Source organism: Vulpes vulpes, chromosome 9, assembly GCF_048418805.1.
Source record: "Vulpes vulpes isolate BD-2025 chromosome 9, VulVul3, whole genome shotgun sequence".
Lineage (NCBI taxonomy): Eukaryota > Metazoa > Chordata > Mammalia > Carnivora > Canidae > Vulpes > Vulpes vulpes.
In genome coordinates, this window is record NC_132788.1 from 77,182,168 (window position 1) to 77,205,659 (window position 23,492).

General features: G+C 37.4%; 1 protein-coding gene across 1 annotated transcript in view; it reads left to right on the forward strand.

Annotated features, from left to right (window-relative positions):
• SUCLG2 (succinate-CoA ligase GDP-forming subunit beta) overlaps positions 1-23,492 on the forward strand; it is a 252,262-nt gene that overhangs the window by 148,981 nt on the left and 79,789 nt on the right. Inside the window, exons 8-9 of the mRNA XM_072720499.1 lie at positions 5,371-5,532; positions 7,762-7,904. Coding sequence (XP_072576600.1) covers positions 5,371-5,532; positions 7,762-7,904 — 305 coding nt within the window. The remainder of the gene's footprint in view (positions 1-5,370; positions 5,533-7,761; positions 7,905-23,492) is intronic.

A 23,492-nucleotide genomic window follows, 5' to 3' on the forward strand; every position in this document is an offset into this window, starting at 1 on the left:
ATTAAACATGCGACCCAAGTTAGAAGCAAGGTTTCCTTGGGGCCTGTGGCTGACTGACTCAGTCAGAAGAACATGTGACTGTTGATCTCAAGGTCGTGAGTGTGAGTCCCACATCAGGTGCAGAGATTACTTAAAAAAATTTTAAAAACTTAAAAAAAAAAAAAGCAAGGTTTTATTTATCATTATTTACCTATCTCCCTATCTATTCATTCATCTCTTTCACAAGCCACTGTGAGATTTTATGTTCTATTTTATTTCTTTCCACTTTCAGCCAGATCTACCTGCAAACAGACTCCTTTCTTTGGTATCTCTATAATAAGATTTTTCAGTGAGGAGGGCAGGCATATTGTCCCCTCAGGGGATGTTTGGCAATGTCTAGAGACATTTTTTTTTTATTAAGATGTAATTGACATATAACATTATATTAGTTTCAGATATAAAACATGATGATTCCATGTAATCACCACATTGAGCCTAGTTAACATCCATTTCTGTTTATCACAACTGGAATTGTACGATAATACTTGCCTCTCGTGGGTGGAGGCCAGGGATGTTACTGTCCTACAGCCTCTCCACCTCCCACCCCTGATAGATAATGATCTTACTTAACCTACCAGTAGGCCCAAGATTAAAAATTCCTGCTCTAAGCCATTTTGACAGTTGGAGCCCAGATCCATTCACCAGGCTAACGGAATGAAACCCAATTTAAAACAGTGACTACCTGGCCAAGATTCCATGAGAACTAATGCTGACTGATCCAAAGTTAACTCACACATCAGATCCCTTTCTTGCTTCAGATTAATTTCCCTAAATAGCCACCCTGTTGCTTAGTGTTAGCAAGTGCCCATGTTGTTGGTGGGTGTTTCTCTCTGTTTCTCTCTTTATACACAAGACTCTATTTTCAAGAACATTTTCAGTTCTCTACCTTCACCCAAATCCCCCTCCCGCCTTGTATCTATTTTCTCTTTCATAGCAACTCAAGAAAAGTTCTAAAAAGTATACAACTCGTGGAACATCAATATTTAATGGAAAGTGGAACTAATTTGAAAGTATCAGCATTTTAAGGCCATCTTGGCAGGGCGCATTTCAATAGCATATTATGGTTATTTATCACAAATCAAATGCAGTACATTGCTTGAAGACAGATTATTCTTCAAACTAATTATGACAATCTTATTTCCTGCTGTTTTTATGTTTCTTTTATGTGTGAGTCTCCCCTCTAAAATGTATTTTTCTTTTGTTTAATTCTGTAGCACATTCTTCCATTAAAACTCTAGGGTCAGAGGCTGTTAACTGCCAGTCAGGTTCTTCATCTAGGTTGGTGAATTAGCAGCTCACAGAATCTCACACCACCAAACAAAAAAACAAAACACCCTATGAATATAAGTACTGCAGCTTTCTTTGATATTTGTTCAGAAGGAAAATTCATTTGTATAATCTATCAAGCATGTAACAATGTGCTTTTGATGGTGAAAATTGTTTTATAAATATTAATAGGTATGTTTTTTCACCCACTTTGTACACAGAATGGCCTTTGTTCAAGATGAATTTTCTATAGAATTGAGGTTTCATTAATGTGACATTGAATATCTTACGTCTGAACCAAGTTCAGTACCTCAAAAAAATACATTTTAGAGTAGTTTGTTGTTTTAATAAAGGAAAAAGCTAAGGTTTGAGCAAGCAAGTTTATTTTATTGCCCTGCTGTTGACATACCATCAATCCATTTTTAACACACGCATTCTGAAAGTGTACTTGGACGGTTCTTACAGGGGGAAATAAGCGTATAAGAGTCAATCAGTATTCAAGGATTAATCCACTCCTTTTGTGCAAGCTGCAAGTTTTTGCTTATTTTGTCTCTTATGCTTTTTTTGTTTTCATGCCATTAGATGGACTTTCCAAAGTTTCTCTTTCATTGTAATAAGTATGATACCTGTGGCTATTGCAACATGGGATGTATGACTTAGTAGGAATTGGCAGCCTTTTTCTTTAAAGGACTGTATAGTCTCTATTATAACAAGTCGTCTCTGCATATGTCTATGACAGTAGCCATAGAAATATGTTAATGAATGAATGTGGTTGTATTCCAGTCCAACCATATTTATGAAAACAGGCAGCAAGCTGTCCCACGGACTATACTTTGCCAGTCCCTGACTGAGATTCTCATTTGGGGCTATTTTATACCAATCGTTAGCCACCCCAGCCTTATGGAAAATTATGGTGTGATTTGAAAGTCATCAAAGTCATCTTTTCCACCTTCAACCATTAGGTTAAAATCTCCTGCTCCATCAGGTACACAGCCTGAAATGCCAACTATTAAAATGTTTCCTGTGGGAAATTCTTATGTATTCTGAATATCATAGGTAACTTGTGCATCTATAAACCAGTAAGCATTAGTTTAGATTCATGGTAAACAGAAGTCTAGGATAAGGGAATAGGACCACGTACAGGAAATTTTTAGTATAGGAGAGTCCTATAGCCTGGGGTGCGGCATTGGGAAGCTGAGTGTAAAAAAGAACTGTGCAGGTGGAGTATGGTGGTGGTATAATGGCCAGTGAGTACCAGCTGTCTGTGCTCCTGAGTGCTTTGCACACAGTCCCTACTTGCACTAACACCATGCAGTAGAAGATACTCTGGTTTTCATTTTATAGACAAGGCCACTGGGCTTAAAAGAGGTGATTATGGCTACCTGACTCTATAAAGTGTCTGAGTTGTAATTCATACCCAGGTGTGTTTGATGCCAGAGTACCCTAAGTGGTGAAGTTCAAGGAAGAACATACAGACAATACAGCATTATAAACCGAGATAATGAGGCAGGAGAACACTTTGTATGTTTGGGACTCCTTTTAAAATATTAAGCAGGCATAACAAATATGTATCTAAAAAAGTCCATGTACCTTCTTAAAGTGCTTTATTCTTCCTGCCCTCTCCACCCACAGAAAAGATTAAGGCTTTGAGGGTGATTCTTCATTTTTGGGTCAGGTCATGCTTCTTAATTCCTGAGCCCCTCACTTCCTATTTACATAGTCCTGTAACTTCCCAAAGCACTAAGATATAATGTACATTGGCCTAGTTATGTCATTTAGTTTTCTCTCCAGAGAGGGAACTGGCAAGGGGCCATTGCAGAGAGGCCATTTATCCCACAAATCTAATACCTGTAGGTACACCTTTATTTCTACTTGTTGGTATCCCTTTTATTCCACAGTCACCATCTTCAAGCTCTGGTTTAACTCTGAAGTTCTCTCAGGGTGGTCTCCAAATAGTGAACTCATTTCTATTCTTGGCGTATACAGTGTACCTCAGGAAAAAGCATCTTTTGAAAATCTGGCTTTGCAGAGGGTGGGGGGGTGGGCTGCCTTCTGAACATTGCATACATATGCCTTAATTATGTTCTTTCAAGGAGCTTGGAACTATAATCTTTGTAAGTGGCAAAGATCAGCCAGGACCTATTTTGATTTACTAGTTTATTGATCTTGACCAAGAATTCTTTTTTTTTGAAACTCTTCAGTTAGGAAGTCAATTTGATAGCCTTCGCCCATTCATTTTGAAGGTATCGGTTACAAACAGTCTTGCCAATGAGTAATGGAAGAGCTGAAATTACTAATAAATTAATTAAAATTTATTTGTAAGCCTAATGGAAAGCCAACAATGAAGTTGCTTTCCTATTGATTATTATACCAGTCATTAGCTGCTGACAAAATGCTCTTATAGCAAGAAGAGAACGTTGGCCAATTCCTTTGGTAATTGTAGGATTCCATCATTAAGATTACAGCATTCTGGACAGTAATTACTCATTTGTCCCATGTATTCACGGTGTGTGGGTAAAGTGGTTGGACATTTTGTGGCAAGACCAAGGACTCTGGCAGACATTAACTTCTGTATAAGGCTCTCTCTTGTCAGTCAGTGTTACTTTAAATAACTTGTGGTTTGGGCTTTCATGTATGCCAAGCATTCTTAGATATTAATATGCCAGTTCTGCATAGATTTGTATCAAAGTGTTTGCTTTTTGTGGCAGAGAGACCCTGGTATAAAGCCTCTACGTAGGATCTGTAGCTCTAGGACGTTGTAATGTTAACAGTATGTAAGCAAATGGGATTAACAGATCATGGTCATTGCTTTTGAGATAATTATTACAGGTTGTTTCCCTTTGAAGAACTAGGTACCTTGTAGCAATGCTGGAGGAGAATGGGTAATTTCTCCAAAGTGTAGGTCAAAGATCCCTGCCTATCAAATTCTGAAGTAAAGCAAGAGGTTAGGATGGAATGTCATCATACACAACTGACTTCTACCCTTAGTGATATAGTAAAAGGGGTAAGATTCAAGAAACCTGCATGCCCTTCTTCTATAAAACCCTTCTACCTAGTGATATAGTAAAAGGGGTAAGATTCCAGAAACCTGCATGCCCCTCTTCCCCACTGCAGTCTCTCCCTGACAGTTCATATAGAAGATATCCTGTAAATCAAGGAAAGTTCTCTTCCTATGGTCCATTCATATCACCCAGTGAGTTTCAACTGTGTCCAGGGCTCTTGGCTGTTGAGAGAGTTAGAGATTTCTACCTGCACCAGAGAATAGAGACAGTAGAAATGATAATGCCTGGCCACCTTCCATTATATCTGATCAGTCTTGGTCTCTTAGTGTTTTATAACCTGAATCAAAAGAATCATATCCTGCACACATCAGGATGATGGTCCAGTTTGAGCAGACCCCAAATTAAATTTATCAGCAGATTGGGGATTGTTATATCCATTTTCCAAATAAGAAAACAGGCCCAAAAAGGAAGTAGGCTAATTTTTTTTTTAATCAAGTTACAGAGTTAGTTAAGGATCAAGTAAAAAACTGTTGATTGTAACCTGGTGTTCTTCCCACTAACTCTTTCAGAATTATTAGCGAGGATACTGATTAAATAGAAATTTCACTTTGCAGCATCAGAAGAAAGACAAAGGAGGATAGTGGGATTAAGTGTCATAATCTAGTTTTTCTTTGCATAGAAGGTAAAGGCGATGATTAGTGGTTATATACTAAAAATACAAAATGTAATAAAAATGGCAAATCAAAGCTGTATGTACATATGGCAGCCTATAACTTTTAATGGATGACCACAGTTTATATTATTGTTTTATTAAACAGAGACCAACAGGCATAAGTTACTGTGCTCTTTATTAGAATGTAAGTCCTTTGAGGACAGGGACTATGCCGCTCTATTTGTGTAGCCCTAAAGTTTAAGATCAAGGAAGCTGTAATAGCTTCTCCCACTCATATCATGAAAAAGATGACAGTATCTTATTTTTCTTTCTCCTGTGCCTGCCAGCCTGGGGAACTAATTTATAGATCCTTAAGAGATATTCATTTGGTGCCTTTTTTCCTTTATTTAGTTGTCTGTTTTGATGCAAAGATAAACTTTGATGATAATGCAGAATTCCGACAAAAGGACATATTTGCTATGGACGACAAATCGGAGAATGAGCCCATTGAAAATGAAGCTGCCAAATATGATCTAAAATATATAGGACTGGATGGGAACATTGCCTGCTTTGGTAAGAAAGTAGTTCTATCAAAAGTATAATTTGTGAATTTTTGCAGAATTTAGGAATTTATTTCTGAACCTTTCTGAAATGGTTATTTCCCTGTAGCCAGTAAAACTAGGAGTTTTTGTAGCCCAAAAGTCTTGGGAAACAATTCAGTTTCCTCCCAAAGTTCATTTGCTCAGTGATCATTGGTTTAAAGCAGGGTTTCTCAAGTCTGGCACTATTGACATTTTGGGTGGGATAATTCTTTGCTGGGGAAGAGGCTGCCCTATGCATTGTCAGATATTTAGAAGTGTCCCTGGTCTTTAGGGGTCACCTCCCTCCCCCCCTGCCCTGCCACATTGTGACAATCAAATATGTCGCCAAACACTAGCAAGTATCGTCTGGTATGTATAATAACCTCAGCTGAGAAATACTATTTTAAAGCATCTCAGCTAGATTTTGCTTAATAAAAATCAAAATCTTTGCTGCCCCAGTCATTGTTAATATGCTAGGAACTATTCTGAAAGTTGGTTTTAAGATAACATTTCTCAGAGGAAGTAGAAGAGAACATACACTTGAATCATTATACTCCAGTTTCAGCTTTTATGATAACCAAATGATAAAATGTTTAATCCATTATCCAGTTTATTAATAAAACAATTGATTTTATCATACTCATCTAAATTTGTGGAAATGGCTTATTCAGCTGAGATAAGAATGGGTCTATAGAAGCAATACAATTTCTGTTATTGTCCACAGCTTATAGAGCTGAGATTTATACCCATCTGTGTTTCTGGTGGAACCAATTCATTGCACTGGAAACTGAGGTCTTAATCTTAATGGAATTAAAATAAAAAAGATTTGTAGCTCATTAAAGCAACAGGATTATTATATTCAGAACTGAACAGACCTCATCTGGTAGTCTGCTGAGCAATACAATAGAAAATGACATCTAATTACAAGTGATACCAAGAGCTCTTGCTTTGTATTGGAGTAATAACTGTAATGTACCAAATCACTCACATTGTTCTGATCTTGATAAGCTAATGCTCTCTCAATATTTGTAGGCATTTAGAAAGGAGAATGATATAATGGTGTGTTTAGAACAAATTAAATACAGATTCTTTGTAGCCTCTGTGGGAGTATGCATGATTTGACCAAGTTAGCAGCCTCAAAAGCGACGATTAACACATTTCAAATTGTTTTAAGATCGTATATAAACCATTTTTATTGTAGTTGCCCCAGACTCAATTAAATTAGTCACAGTTCAGAGGCTTGCCTGGGGAAATCAAAGGTCAGAAAAAGTGAAGTATATTTTACCTTGAGAATTTCTGCTGTGTTCAGGAGGTCTGCTTTTTTTTTTCTTTCTAACCTAAGGAAAGTAATTTCATGTAATTAAGCATAAAAGCAAAAGAAGTACAATTAGTCAATAAAACTCAGCTCTGAAAAACAAGAATTGCAGTGTTAAAACTCTGTCTTCTTCCAAAAAGAAAAAAAGCTCCTAAGATGTTAGCACATTTTGGTTCTAGTTTTTTAATGATCAGGTTGCTAGTGAACATTTCTTATATTACATTGAAGAATGAACAGAGGGATAAGAATATTATTTTGGTGCTCTCATTTATTCATTTGTTTTCTGAGTTTATCCACATAACCTATAAACATGCTTGGTTGCACCGAGTGTAAAAAAAGTATGGAGCCCTATTGAAGTAGGGACCCCTGTGGTTCTACCCCAGAGGGATGCTACATTCAAAGGAGCATATTCTCAGCAAGCGAAAAATTAAACGAATTCCATTTTTTACCCAGGTCTCTTAAAAGATATTAAAAAGAATGTAATTCACAGACTCAAGCAAATTCTTGTAGCCTTCTTCTCTCTTTCTGGGTTCTTTTGAGTTCTGTATTTTTCCAGAACCCAAAGTTCCCTCATCTCCTACTAGCCCAAATTAATGAATTATGTAAACTCTCCCCTTTTATCTGTTTCCCAGACTGATTTTAATTTCTCAACAAACCTGTCTTCGTATTCCCAGGGGGTTGTTGTTGTTGTTGTTTGTTGTTGTTGTGTTGGGTGTTCTTTGTATGCATATTTCCTGATTTACCCTAAAAGTCTATGAATTTACCTGGTTGAACATAGTTCCAGGCAGGACAGATTGACCTTGTAGTGACAGGGTTCTCTTTGCCATTATGGGGGAGGGAAATAGTTCAGGCACCCTTTCATGTTGCTAAATTTATCCTGTCTTGTGTGCCATTTACATTTCCCAGTGAATGGTGCTGGACTTGCCATGGCTACTTGTGACATCATCCTCCTGAAAGGTGGGAAGCCAGCCAACTTCTTGGATCTTGGTGGTGGTGTAAAGGAAGCTCAAGTCTATCAAGCTTTCAAACTGCTCACAGCTGATCCTAAGGTAACCTCTGTCTTTGCAGGGAGATTGCATAATGTTCTAATTTTTCACCATTAAGAATTGCCTTTTTCCTTCTGTTAAGGGGAAATAAGCCAACACATTTATTTTGCAGCCACAGATGCAAATCCTGCTTTATATCTGCTTGGAGTATACATTGATTTACTCATTTCAGCTGAAAGGCTGATAAGTGCCCCCAGGATTTTATTTCAGATGCTGTGCTTCCGAAGTCCTGGGAGATCTGAGGAAATAAAAAGAAGGGAGTGCACCAGACGGTGAAACACTGGTTGGCTTGAAACATGATTTGAGTAACCTACATTGAAGCGATTAGCTTACTTGACTTAGAGGACTCAGTCTCTGATTCCTTCCATATACATGCTACAAGTATTATCATATAGTTGGAGACAGAAGAAAATTGTAGGATTATAAAACTATGTATCACTAGAAAGAAATGACCCCATATTCTTCTGTATGTTTTTAATTTTCATCTGTGCCATAGTTCATAACGTGTGGTAGGCAGCATAGAATGTTGTTTCACGAACCTCTTTTCTTCTTGTCTAAGAAGAAGACAAGAAGGGTATAGCTATCATACCCATGCTAGTGCGTAGCAGAGATTCAGTAAACATTTTTCAAGTTAAATACCCATATGCTTTGTTTCAGCTGTAGGGTACCCAGTTGTCTGTGACAACAGGTTTAGGTGAACATTTATTACATGGAAAAGACTAACATGTTCTGGACATCTGACATATATCATTTAAGTCTCATAACAATTCTGTAAGGTGGTGTCTGTCTACAACATTTTGACTTTAAATTTTGAGAATCATGGGCAGCCTGGGTGGCTCAGCAGTTTAGCACCACCTTCAGCCCAGGGCCTGATCCTGGAGACCCGGGATCGAGTCCCACATCAGGCTCCCTGCATGGAGCCTGCTTCTCCTTCTGCCTGTGTCTCTGCCTCTCTTTTTCTGTGTGTCTCTAATGAATAAATAAATAAAATCTTAAAAAGAAAACCTTTAAGAATCATTATCTGTTAGAATCTGTTAGAATCATTATACTGTTAGAGTATATGAGACATTCTCTCTTTTTTTTCTCCTTGGTTCTTAATATATCTGAAGACATAGGAAATGTGAACCATCACTAAGAAAATCATAAACGAAAATGACACCAGATTCTTTTTTTAAAGAAATGTGATCTGAACTTAATATGGAAGCTTCTCATTAATAAGTGGACCATCAATAGTCTTTTGGTTCACATATATAAAATTTTGTTTTGTAATAGTTGTATGTTTGTCTATTTTCATTGTGACTCAGATGGTTGCAAACTTTTGTTAACTCTTGTCCATCTGACTCACAAAATAAATGGTGAGGTATTGTCAGCTGCTTATTTTTAGTTCTCCAGTGCTGTCTAGGAAGTCATCAAAATCGAAAGTCACCCAGCCATGAAGAAAGTGTTTGCAGTTGGTTTTTCTGTTTATATAAGTACCTCATTTTCACTACTTAAGTAGGAATATTATCAATGGCTTTCTAGCTATTAACTTAGTTATCCCTTATTTTCTTTTTTTAAAAAATTTTATCTATTTTTGAGACAATGCATGCAAGAGTGGGGGAAGGGGCAGAGGGAGAAGGAGATGCAGACTCTATGATGAGCAAGGGAGCCCAATGTGGGCTTGATCCCATGACTTTTGGGTCATGACCTGGTCCATGGGCTGCTTATTATTAACAGGCTTGAGCCACCCAGGTGCCCCTTCTTATTTTCTGAAGGAAGCATCATTTTCCTCCCAGAGAGTTTCCTATCAGTTAAAAATCTCTAAGTACCATGGACGTAACTAACACACAGCTCTTTAAACTGCTTGAACCACAAAGTATTCAGAGAACAGCGCGACTGTGATAAAAAACTAACTTTTAGTGTCTCCTGAAATTCAGTGCTAAGAATAATAGAGAGCTATCGAGGGAGTAAATCTACCAGGACAATCATTGCATTTTCTTTGGAATATCTTTTCTTAGTGGCTGATCTGGAATTTTAATTTTGTAAAAATGCAGGAAGGGAAGGAAAAATCACTTGCAGAGCCGTTTTTTTTTTTTTTTTTTTAACAGCCTCTTAAAAATTTTTGACTTTACCCTATGGAATATTTTCAAATGCTTGGAGTATTTAAACTTTTTTTGAGATTGCCTGTCATCTTGGGTAGAGAAAGATATGTGGGAGTTATTTTATTTTTCTTATGCTATATCAGGAAAATGAATGCATAGCTCATCTCACTGTAAATTTTCCAAATCTTGAAATTTCAAAGACGGATAAAAAGCATAGAAATGTAATGGGTATTTTCAATCCTGGCATTGTTTAACAGGTTTCAGAGAACAGAGCCTTAAAAATAGTATAGATGAGTTGATTTGATTTTGCAAGAAAACTGATTGTAGTTCTGGCAGTAATTATTTCAAGTAGAACCCCATTCAGCTGCCCAGAAGCAGAGAATCCCAAAAACCCAAAGCTAATTATTACAAAGGTATTGATTTTCTTGTTAGATGTAAGGATTAGTGAGTTGAATACACTGAAACTCAAAATTGCAAAACTCCTGTTGTTGTTTAACTTGAATTAATTGATAGTAACAACCATTTGTTTGTCATATGTGTGAGCTAATTCTATTGATGAAGTAATAAATGTTATAAATGTCATCATTCAAGAACAATATTATTGGTTAACCTATATTTCTACACATACTGTCAGCCAGGGAGCTGAAACTTAAATTTATTTTCTTTGACTATTAGCCCAAATGCTGGTATTCACTGGTACCTAACACAAATGTCTTTATAACTGATGTGTTCCTTATTTGTTTATAATATATGTGAAACAGAGCTCCTCCACCAAACTGCCTAGAACAAGAATCTTTTCAAGATAGCTCACTTAGAAAACTGAATTCACATTAAATATTTTGTACTTCTCTTATTTTCTGGTTGGGCTGGAGACAAGAGAAAGGCAATGGAATTTGTTCTGGTGTAATAGATCTGATCTTTATCATTTTTTACATACAGAATTCTAAGCACTAGTATTCTTTAAGTCATAAGGAGTAAAAAATCACAAAAATAGGAAGTAGATGTAGGGTTTTTGTGGTAATCTCTAAAGAATTTAGACACACTTAAAGGAGTAGCCCTCCAAAGAATATGATCCTTAAGTTTTTGTTTTCCTGAATCATGCTTTGGCTTTTATTTCTTATTCTAAACTTAGAATTCTAAAGGTGTAGAAAATGAGTACAAACGACATCTGGAGTATGTAAAATATCCTACATAAATGAATAAAAGGACAAGACCATTGACAGCAATCGCAACAGTCACACCAACTTTGTTGGCCAAAGTTAAACAAATCTGTTGCTTCTGGAGGCCTGATTTCGAAAATCAGTTGTGTGGGAATATCATTTGTGAAGTCACTGCACCTGATGTGTCTGTGCTTCCTGGTTTGGATCCAACTTAGAGTCATATTTTGAAAGCGCTTCATTTTTAAATTTGTATTCCTTTAAATATTATCATTCTTTGATCTCAGTCTAATTAACATACAGCTTTTTCAAAGCTCTTTAAATATCCAGGAAGAAATGTGCTACATAAGAACCAAGTATTAGTTTAAAAAAAGGAAGGGGTTCTCAGTGGGGCTTTGGTACCAGACTGCCCAGATTCCAGTCACATTTTTACCACTTGCTGGTTGTGGGAGCTTGAGTATGTTATTTAACTTCTATATATCTCAGGTTCCTCTTTTATAAAATGAAATAATAATAGTACTTATTAACGCAAAGGGTTGCTTCATTTGTTGTTTTTAGTATTTGGAGTTTCACTTTCTTTAAATTTTTTCATTGAGATTTCATTGACATATAACATCATATAAGTTTAAGATATATAATGTGTTTGATATATCTATATGTTGCAGTATGATGACAAGTATAGCGTTAGCTTCCACTGTGTTCTGTAATTATAATTTCTTTTTTTGTGGTAAGACAATTTAATCAGAGAGTTGCTTATTATATTAATTGAGATACAAATATACATTTCCCTTTTTTTTTAAAGATCTTATTTATTCATGAGAGACACACAGAGAGAGAGAGAAAGAGACAGTCAGAGAGACCGGCAGAGGGAGAAGCAGGCTCCATGCAGGGAGCCTGACGTGGGACTTGATCCTGGGTCTCCAGGATCATGCCCTGGGCTGAAGGCAGGCGCTAAACTGCTAAGCCACCCGGGCTGCCCCATTTCCCATTTAAAGGAGGAATAATTTTATATGATAGTATCATTTAAAATTCTTAATAAATTTTTATTGAAGTATGAAAATATAGAATAGTATGTAAATAAAAAGTATATAGCTTGATGAGTTACCACAAAGTGAACATAGTCCTGTACGTGGCAGCCAGGTCACAAAATAGAACATGGATTAAATGTTTGTGTTACCCCAAAATTGATACGTTGAGATCCTAACCTCCAATGTGATGGTATAGGAGGTAGAGCCTTTGGGAAATAATTACGTCATAAGGGTGGAGCCTCGAGAATGGGATTAAAACCCAAAGAGCTCCCTCACCCCTTCCTCCATGTGAGGATAGATCTAGATGATGGCCATTTCTGTACCAGGAAGTGGGCTCTCATGAGACACTGAATTTGCCAGTGCCTTCATCTTGGACTTCTCGCCTCTAGAATTGTGAAAAGTAAATGTTTGCTGTTGTACCACTCAGTCTATGGTAATTTGTTATAGCAGCCTGAACAGACTAAGGCAACCAGCATCTTAGAGACCAGTAGTTCACCCCTGCCCCATGCTTCTCCTTCTCTGCTTACTCCCCAAGGGTAACACAGCTATCCCAACTTCTAATGTCTTAGATTTGATTCACCATAATATAAATAGGATCATACAGTGTGCACTCTTTTGTGTTTGCTGTCTTTCACTTAACCTTTATTTGTAAGATTCACCCATGTTTTATGTAGCAGTGGTTTCCACTTTCTTGTTGCTATATGGTATTCTATCTCTGCCAGAACTTTATCCTTTTCTGTTGATAGACATTTGTGTTACTCAGTTTTGGCTATTACATTGCTATGAACGTGTTCTCATACATGACCTTTGGAGCACATTTTTGTGGGTTATATTCTTGGACCTAGGATTTCTGGGTCATAATGTACACACGTATTCAGCTTGAATGGATACTACCAAGCAGCTCTCTAGGTGTGCCAGTTTACAGTCTGGTGTACACCAGAGTTGTTGGGCATTCCAGTCTCTCCACATCCTTACCAACACTCGGTGCAGTCAAGCCTTTCCAGTTTTAATCATTCTGATAGATACATGGTGTATTCATTGTGGCTTAGCGCCTTTCTCTCATGGCTGATGAGGTTGAACACCTTTTTATATATTTATTAGGTGTTAGGATATACTCTTTAAACTTCTGTCTGTAAAGTAGACATGAAAATGATACCCCAAAGCATTGCTTTAAATATCAAAGAGATCATATATGTGTCAATACTTGGCAGGTGTTTCTAAAGTACAGTGAAAACTTTAATTTGTATTGTTGTTTTTTGAATGTTCAATTTCATTATCATTCTAAGGCTTAAATTTATAATTACTGAAACAGGAGGGAGGAAATGGTCATCTATAGGATGGGAGGTTCATTGACATCAGTGTTACTGCATGTCTTCTTTTCAAGTGGATAAAGTGTGTAAGCCAGCAATTCAGTAGCTTACAGTAATTCTCTGTTCAGACAACCAAGAAAACACAACTTAATCGAGGAAGGATTAAATTCATGTGTGCAAGAACTGCAGAATATCCTTTGGTATAAGTTTGAGAAGAGTCCAACTATTTTGGTTCTGTGGTGTGAGCTTGAAAAGTCTTTCGAATTTGAGTCTGCAATAGTAAAACTGGATGCCACATTTTCAGTAGCAAATGCCTTTCAGCATGCAAATGCCTTCAGTTTTAATAAATATGCTTTGGGATTAATATGTGCTCAATGCCTCACACACATATTGTTGATCATCATACATTTAGAATATATTTTTAAAAACACAGTATGTTCTTTCTCACTTATTTACATGTTTATATCAGAGGCTTGAACCAAAACTCATTTTATTACAGACCACATATATTTGCTGAAATACCTTATCTGTGAGGGAATATTTATTTTGGGGAGTACTTGTAGGGATTGATTTTCAAATATAATGCCCAATCCTTTAAACAACATGAACATTATTTTTGAAATAACTATCCCATCCCTGTTCTTACATGCCTCTTTGAAAACAAATTTTATGTTTGCATGGAGTTGGAAGAAGTAAAAGTCCAGGCAGCCGTTCTTTGTGGTGACAGGCTACCTAACAGTCTATTTGAGAAAAATAAAAATGATTTTGTGCTTATGGATTGGTAACCTATGGCCTGGTTTCACGTAGAGTAACAATGTATGTAAGCTGGAGAAGGGAAAGCCAGCTGCCCCCACTCATTGCTCTTCCTCTCCTCAAACTGCTTTTCCTCTTGTCTTGCACTTTTTCTCCGATGTCCAGATGATCCAAATTTCCATACATATCTGGCTGTCCTTGTCCAACACACGCTCATTCCATTTTACCTGCCAGCACTTCCCAATAAGAGCTGGGTCCCGAAAAGGCAGTTGGTTCTGATAGCGACTGCATTTTTCATGCATCCTTAATGAAACACTCTTAATCTATTTTCACACTCCTTGCTGACACATTCTCAGAAATTAAAAAAAAAAAAAGGTTTTTACTCATTTCTCTGCTTCTCAAAATTTAGATTTGAATGTACTTTGTTTTGTTTCATAGTAAGTAATTTGAAGAATTTTAACAGACTTGGGGATATTTTAGTAAATTTTATCATTAGTCCTAACATGCTCAGTAATTGATTATGAATCCTGCATGGAGAAGCCTTTGTAGACGTTAAAGAGAAATGAACCACTGATAAAAGTATAATGTCATATAAATTGGAAATAATAGTGATTAGAAGAGTTAGGATTTTTTTTCTCTCTCTCTCTCAGTGTTATTGCACTGAGAAAAGATGTGGTTCAATTCAACAATTAGAAAATAGTGCATTTTCTAAAGGGTGACCAGATAATGGCCAGGATTAATGTCATGTATCTCTGAGTCTTAGGAATTATCTTATAATGGTAGAGTGATAAAGCATCTAGAAGTTTTACTAGTATTATTTTTGAGGTATTGTTTTGAATGCCTGGTAGGGGAATCACTAGATGTGGGGAGTAAGCTTAGGAAAATAATCAGGAGAACAAGATGAAGACCTTTGAACAGAGAAGGGTTCTGATTCTTCTAGTCTACAGGGGTGAGCTGTAGAGCTGATGAGCTCAGCCCCACTGCATTCAGGAGATGAAGACATCGTGAATTCTCTTTCTTCCTTCTTCTACACTACCCTCCACCCACTGCAAGAGAATTAGGGAGTTAGGAATGATTGTCTTGTTTTTTGTAAATGAACAACATGTCCATATGGGCTTGCTGAAGAAATCGGCTTGACTCATCGTGGCTTGCAAAATAAATAGTGTTTTGTCTTCTTTTAGGGTGTTTTATTAAATAGCATCCCCTTTCTTCCTAATTATTAAATTAGGGAAAACAGAAAATATAGAAAAGTACCAAAATAAGTCAAGTTACATTTACATATACTGTTTTAAATAAACACATAGTGTAGTATTTTTGACTAGTATCAATATGATTGACACAATTAGATAGTCTACTTTCCCCTGCTTTTATATACCTTTTTTCCTGTCCTTGTACACTCCTCTACAGTATCTTCAGGAACTGAATAGTATTCACTTGTATGAATATATAAATTTACTTAACCAGTCCTTTGTTATTTGGTATTCAGGGTGCTTCTAACTTAAAATAATGCTGCTATGCACCTCACTGTGTTCTTAACTTTACATACTATTCAGATTATTTATATACAATGAATTCCTAGATGTATGAGGGTGAATATGTATGCAGATTTTAAGATTTTCACTCTTTTGCCAATTTATCACAACACTAGGTAGAAGGAATGTAGAAGACTATCATCAATAAGAAGAGTGCCTGTTTTGCTGTTTAAAATGGCCCCATATGTAGTGCTACAGTGCTGTTTGATTTTCCTAGGTCATGCCTGGTGTGATACACCTCACAGAGAAAATATATATGAGATCATCTTTGTTCACGTGTGAGTTTGAGTGCTATTGGCCGTAAATTCAATACTAATGAATTAACAGTATATATTAAATTCGGTATCCTTAAGCAGAAACACACAGAAAACAAGGTTATGTATTGATCTTTTGAGAAAATGTTATGACCAGAGGCTTGCAGGAACCTAACCCTGCATTTCCTTGGGAGCAGTGGTTCAGTATTTGCTAATAACTCCATGTTCACTGTAAGGTTATAGACCATGACTACTGTGGATGACGAGAATTGCCTGAATAATGTTTTGGATAATTATGGATAGCTCTTCAGAGATTATATGAAAGACCTACTCCATTTTATCTTTCTAAGAAAGGACAGTCAGCAGCCCGTTAGCTTGAATGTAAAGTGAAAAAAATCTTTCTATTCATAATTTCCTTTTATATGCTTCCTAAGGGGAAGGATTTTGACTCTGAGAACCTTCAAAATGTGTCAGTAATGGCTTTTTAGACATACTGCCTTTATATATAAGGATTAAATGAATAAACCTTGAGAAAATTTTAACTTAATTTTCCACTTTTCAGATAAGAACTTGATCTCCTTACACATTTATGTTCACATTTATGTTCTTCACTGTGTGCTTTTTGAAAGTTTTCTTTACTTTTAAATGATTAGTTTTTCCACTTCTAGAAATTTGCATTTCCTACTAAAGTATGAGATTTTAAAAAATTATCCCTAACTTTGTTACCATAACACAACCACTACTATAATTTTGTTAAATTTCCTTCCAAAAATTATCTATACTTATCTTCTTTAGGAAGTTATAATTAGAATGTCCTTCCTTTCCATGGCCTTTTTATAAAAATCTGGTGTTACATGATACATATCTTCCAGTGTTGTTAGCTGATCTCCCTGACCATCAGTTCTACCAGCATGTTAATAATGGGCAGAGTTTTAAAGGCATCTTGTTATTTAGAGGGTTATTTAAAGAAACTCGGCATTTAAACATCTCTTTCAGAAAAATGTGTGAACTTTGTAAGTCTGGTTTACTGAAGCAGAGTACAATATAGTCAACAAATAAATGTAATAGTAACAAGTATGAAAAACTTTGTAGCACAAAACAGACTTTCACAGCAATAGAAAAAGAAAATCATCATATTCCAAGGCCAAGCTAGACACCCCTTTGTGTCTTATGCATTTACTACCTCAATGGGCTACTGATCTTTGTTTTAATTATCTCAGGATTAATGGGTCATTCTTTAATATTTGACACAGTCATTCTGAATTGCCCAGATTCTGAAATACCTAAGAATTCCAAATGTGGCCTGATGTCCCTTCCTGACAGCTCAGTTCAAGGTCTTCTTGATATGCTCCTAATATATGCGGTTCAATTAGAGGACACCAAATCCAGAACAAGACTTGCCAGAAGTAGGAGAATAAACTCACCTTTATTTTTCCTTGCTCTTTCTTGCTAACATTCTTCCTAAGAATCCATTGATTTCTCTATGCATCTTCTATCTTTGTAAAGAGCAAGACACTCCAGGCAAAATTGTAAAATAGGTGTCTTGTTAATCTCTAGCCATCAGATGCCACCTCGGTGATAATTTGTCCCTATCTCCCTCTTCCTTTCTATAGGGTATTTACAATTGATAGTCCTCGCCACTTAATCATTGTGCATTTCTCTTTTTAAATCCTATAAAACTGCCTAGAAATGTTATTTCTTCCCCCCTCACTTATTACTGCTTTTTCATTAAACTTTTCATTTGTTCCATATTCTTTAAAAATAGCTTAAAGTATAGCTTTTCCTTGAGTTTTTTTTTCCAGTCCCTGGTTTTGTTTTGTTCAGTTATTATTATACACTTCATTCTTTCTAGCCACTCTAATCGTTCAAGGGACTTAGTGGGTTCTCCAAAAATGTCTTATTAGAGCAAATTCATATTGACATCTCTTTATTTCCATGTAAATCATATAGCTAAATATTCTCAGCCACGAAGAAAAGCATAACAAGTTAATGATTTGTCCTTGTGAAACAATTTCCCAAGCTAGATGCCAGTGCCATGTGTCTGGCAAGACTTCAATGGCATGGGGCAGCCTGGTAGGGACCATTGTCTAGAACTGGACTTATCCCCTAGGGTCAGAGAAGCAATGGATGAAAGGTCCTCTCTGCAGATGCTGGAGTGAGGTCCTGTCCAGCAGCCAGACACAGGCAGCAACAGGTAATATCTCTACAGGGAGAAGTGTGAGTGGGCAGGGGCTCTTACCCAAAAGTAGCTTGCTAACAGAAGATAGCAAGAGTACAAACACAGGGAAGCAATTCTTAATAGCCTTTAGGGAATTTTATAGGTAGCCAGTACCATAGTCTCCAGGCTGTAGTGCAGAGGCCAGGCTGCACTCATGCAAAACATCCTATAGCAGAAGCTTGGTTCTAGGGAGACTGGAGTCAGGAAATTAAAGCAGGAACTCAGCCATACTATAAGTCAGTGTGTCAGCCATAAGTTTGACAAAGCTCATCCCACAGTAAGAATTGACTTTATGGAGGAAGGGGGTTCCCCCCAGCTTCTTAAGGTCAACTCCTCAAACCCCTTTACAAGATCAGGACTAGTTCTCCAGACCACAGAATGACTAAACTGGCCAGAAACCCATTCAGTGACATCTGCCAAATGATAATATATCATGTTCTACATGCCAGGCATTCATCTAGATGCTGAGTCATAGAGCAAGTGAGTGAAATCAAGTCTTGTTCTGTTGGAGCTTCCATTTCAGAGGAAGAGAAGATAGACAGTTAAATCAGTGAGTAAATAAATATATAATATCAAACAAGTAACTAATATACTGGGTAGCGATACTTACGAGGTTAAAAAATAAAATTGAAAAGGGGACCTGAGAATGCCAGAAATTTGTTATTTTTGATAGGTTTGTCCAAGAAGACCTCTCTGAAATGTTTACCCTGGAGAAAGTCATGTCAGGAATTTTGGATGTGGAGTCTGGGTTTGTAGGCAATGACATGAATGCTCCCAGGGAGGGGATTAGTCCAACATCTGTACCCACTGGAGCTGCCCTTCTCTCCTTTGTGTTTACTACTCATTACTTCTTTACCAAAGTGCTCTAAGCCATGTCATTTGTTTTATTATAGACTTAAAAAAAACAAAAACAAATTTTGCCCACTTGAATAGTTTATGGCTTAACTTTAATTTGGGTGACAACTGTCTTACAATTAGAGGTCCTTTGTGAGTATCAATGGATATTTTATCTCTGTATCCAGGACCCTCTCCTGGGGATGCTCTGTTTTCACCTTTGAGGTCTTATGAAATGGAGCACTTTGAACATACATATTAGTTAGCATTCCCAAGGGGCAGCTGGCTCAAATCCAAGTTAATTATTTTTCTTCCAGCTTATCTGTGAGTTCTTTCATTAATCGTTATCTGTAAGCATTCTGGACACATCCCTTTTTCTCAATTAGAACTCCAGTAGAATATTTTTGAGCAAACATTTAGGTGTCTGCTTTAATTCTCAGAGGCCTTCAGATCATAAATAGTGAACAGAAAATCCATTTGGAGCTTTAACCCTTGACCTTCTAGATTTCACTTGCTTGTTAATCCCAAGTAGTACATTACTCTGAGTTAGAGATATAAGTGATGAAGAACCTTTAGTGTGTCATTGTAATCCAAGAATGTGGAATTTAGGTAGCAGGTATGAGGGGAAATGCCCAAATTTAGATATTTCTGATATCTTTCTGTGTTTTATGACCTGTGATTGGTGGTTACTTTTTATGAATGGATCTTCTTGTCCGTTAAATTGAACTACCAAATAGTTAATCCATATGTGGACTCTGCTGACCAAATTCACAAACAGATGTGTTTGATCATCAAACAAGAAGAGTGAAAGCCACAAAAGTGAATAAAAGAGAAATATGCAAAGAGAACCTTTACTGAAAGAATAAATTCTAATGATTCTATTTTTCTATACAAATAAAACCTTTTTTTTGTTTAAAGATTTTACTTTTATTTATTAATGAGAGACACACACACAGAGAGAGAGAGAGAGAGAGGCAGAGATATAAGCAGAGGAAGAAGCAGACTCCCTGCGGGGAGCCTGATGCAGGACTCAATCCCAGGACCCTGGGATCATGCCTTGAGCTGAAGGCAGACCCTCAGTCACTGAGCCACCCAGGTGCCCCTATACAAATACAACCTTAAAATCACCACCTACTGTAAGTTGCGCCAATGCATTAAACAGTGCAAAACATCTTAGGCAAGACAAGAGGACAGAAATTAGAGCCTCACCATCATCCTTGTTTCTTTGCCTTAGTGGACACAGCTTCTTATTCCTCCATTCAGTGAGCAATCATTGACTGTTCCTTGATCACCTACTATGTGTCAGGTCCTGAGCCAATTGAGAGAATGGGAAAGCATCCAGTGTTTGATGTCATTGGTTCCAATGAGGCTGTCCTTATCAAGTTCTTTTGATTATGATCATCCCTTTAAAGCTCAAAGAAGACCTAGTGTAAAAAACCTGTTAATATTGATGTCACATCCTAGTCTCTGGGTTCACAGAGAAGAGTCTGTGCAGCCTTACTCCTCAAAATGTGGTCCATGGACTATCAAATGTTGATATCAACTTGGAGTCTATTTGAAATGCATGATCTCTGCCCTACCTTGGATCCATGAGGTCAGAATTTGTGTTTTCACAGGATCCCCAGATGATTCTATGTACATTAGGGTTTGAGAAGCACTGGTCTATATAGCAGGAGTAGGCATTCTACAGTTTTTCTGCCTCATGCCTGTTTTTATAAATAAAGTTTTATAGGAACACAGCTTTGCTCATTCATTTCCTTAATTAGCCGGGTAATTGTCCCAGAGACCTGGTCCCCTGTGGTCTAGAGTAGGAATGCTCAGAGTATGGTATTGGAGGAGTGCCAGCTTGTGTAGAAACACCAGTCCGTGGGCTCTTTTAGGTCTGTAATAAGTACAGAAACAGAATCAGCATGTAGAAACTTTTATTGCAAATTGCCATTGCCCTGACATGTAAGTGGAAGATCAATTTTCTAGCAATTCATATGATTGTATTTTACAGAAACATCAGTCAGAGAGTGTCAGGGCATTTAAAAAAAAATTGTGCTTCACCACAGATTATGTGAGAAGCACTGCTCTGTGAGTTTAGATGGGTGGTATGTGTGTAAGAAGCAGTATCATAAGAGAATTTGATTGTACGTGGTCCATCTTGATGCTGAAATGGATTTTTTTATGGTCTGCGATAACTATTTTGTCATATTGTTCTTTACTCATTGAGCTTTCCCATGACTCTGATTTCTTTGGTGATACTTCTCCATGTGATCCCCTGTGATCCTGGTGATTCCTTCTTTTGCTCTTTGTATCCCCACTTGGATCCTCTCTGCCCTGCTTCTGCCCGCAGAGAACCCTTATACCTGGTCCAGGCCCCTTGCTCTGCTGTATCCCTAGCATAAGGCTGCTTTCAGGGATGTTTTCTCCACAGAAGCCCCTCAATCCAGTCAGAGGCCTCGCTGCCGCTCTCCTCCTTACATAAAAAAAGGCCACCTGCCTGTGGGATCATGAGCTAAACTAAAGTGGCCTAAGAGGCTTATAAAAGTATTCCTTCCTCTCTGATGACAGTGGAGTAAGATCCAGGAGCAAAGCTGTGTGATAGAGACTCCCCTAGTCATAGGGCTTCCTAGAGTCTAGCTTTCCCTAGCAAAGTCCTCCTCAGGTGTGCTTGAGCTAGGAGGAGTGGCATCACCTGGAACCTTTTCAGAAATGCAAATTCTTCATCCACCTGAGACTGCTGACTCAGAAACTCTGGGGTGGGGCCCAGCAATCTACAGGTTACCAAGCCCTTCAGGTGATTCTCATGTTTGATAATGTCTGCAAGAATGTCTCTCTGTAGCCTCTTCAGCTCCCATCCCAGCTAAGAGCTATTTCATTCTTTTTTACCCTTTAAGTTAGAATTTATTTTCTGTCGCTGACAACCCAGCAGGTCCTGTGTTATATGCCATGTGTATTACTGTCGCAAAACGGAAAATCTGCCCCAGCTTGCCTTTGTTGTGCCACGTAGTAGGAGCACAGAGCTCAGTTCTGTTAACTCTGCTTTTAATTTCTTTCTCCACACACTTGCCATCCCCCATGTGTCTTAAGATTTGTATTCCCTTATTTCCATGTTAAAATCTCACCCTGAAACTGCAAGGGACTTTTTCAGTTCTAAAATGACATTTTTTACCCAAATGAGAATTAAGGGTAATCTTCTAGTTAATAGGTAACATTCATCAACTGGGTTTGTAAATTCGTTTTTTCTGAAGATCAGTTCCCTCATGGAGAACTTTTATTTCCCTTCTCTCTAAAAGTAGAGAACAAAAAACAAGTTGTGTAATTTTCAAACGACTTTCTATAAACTTTATGAAATTACCTCATCTTGAGCTCAGTCACTGAAGTAGATCTAATTCATTTTTGTCTCGATTAAGTTACCATCAGCTGCTTCTTTTCACAAGAGATTTCCTTCCTATTATTGTTCTCTGTGCATTTAATCTCTCTTGGTACTTTTCTTCCCCTCTCTTGATTTGTAAGTGTTTTGCTGTGATTCAATCTCCTGTCTATTCTTGTTACAAAATACAACCTTCATTTGTTATCTGGGTTCCTTGTGCTATTTGGGGAAAAGGGAAGTGGTCAGATCTTTCAGTATTTGACAAATGTCATGATAATAGAGTGTTTCAAGGTGGAGATGTTGAATCAACTTTTATGTTTGGTCAAGAAAATTGATTCATAATGATATGTGACATAAGGTCTTCACTGAATTTTTCTTTGGTATACATGAGGAATGAAAAATCACTTCTTTTAAAAAAATAAAATTTGATGTTTCTTTCTCTTGATAGCCCTTTGTACAAGCTCTCTTTACAGACTGCTCTGTGGTCAGAGAATCAGCATATATCTTTCTCCAACTATTGGATCAACTTTATGTCAGCCACCACTGAAAAATTGAGGTTTGCATGCCTTTCTTTCATATTTTCAGTATCAAACTGAGACCTCATTGCTGTCTCTTCCACTTTGGGGATTGTATCATGTTCTTGGGTGTTCACATCTTCCTTGGACAGTGGGCCAGAGGAGGTACAGGACGCAAGCCTATCTCACCCCCCCCCCCCCTTTGTAAATGCTTCTCTTACTTGCTGCAGCCACTGCACAGTGGAATCATATCACACATGTGGGTGAGGCTCGAAAAAGTTCCGAAGGCAAAAAATATTTATAATCAAAATTAACTTTGGCAATCCTTTCAAGTCACCAGCACATTTTGGTAGTATCTTTAAGCCAAAGTCCCAGTAGTGTGGTGAGATGCTAAGCCTCCTCCATGGTAATTCCTCACCACCACGGTCTATGGTTAGACAATTGGTGGAACGTTTTGTTGTAGTCTGTCTGGCCCATGACACTGTAAAGCTTCTTACAAGGAGGATGGTTTCTGTTGGGCCCGCTATAGCTCCACTCCTCCAGAATGGCAG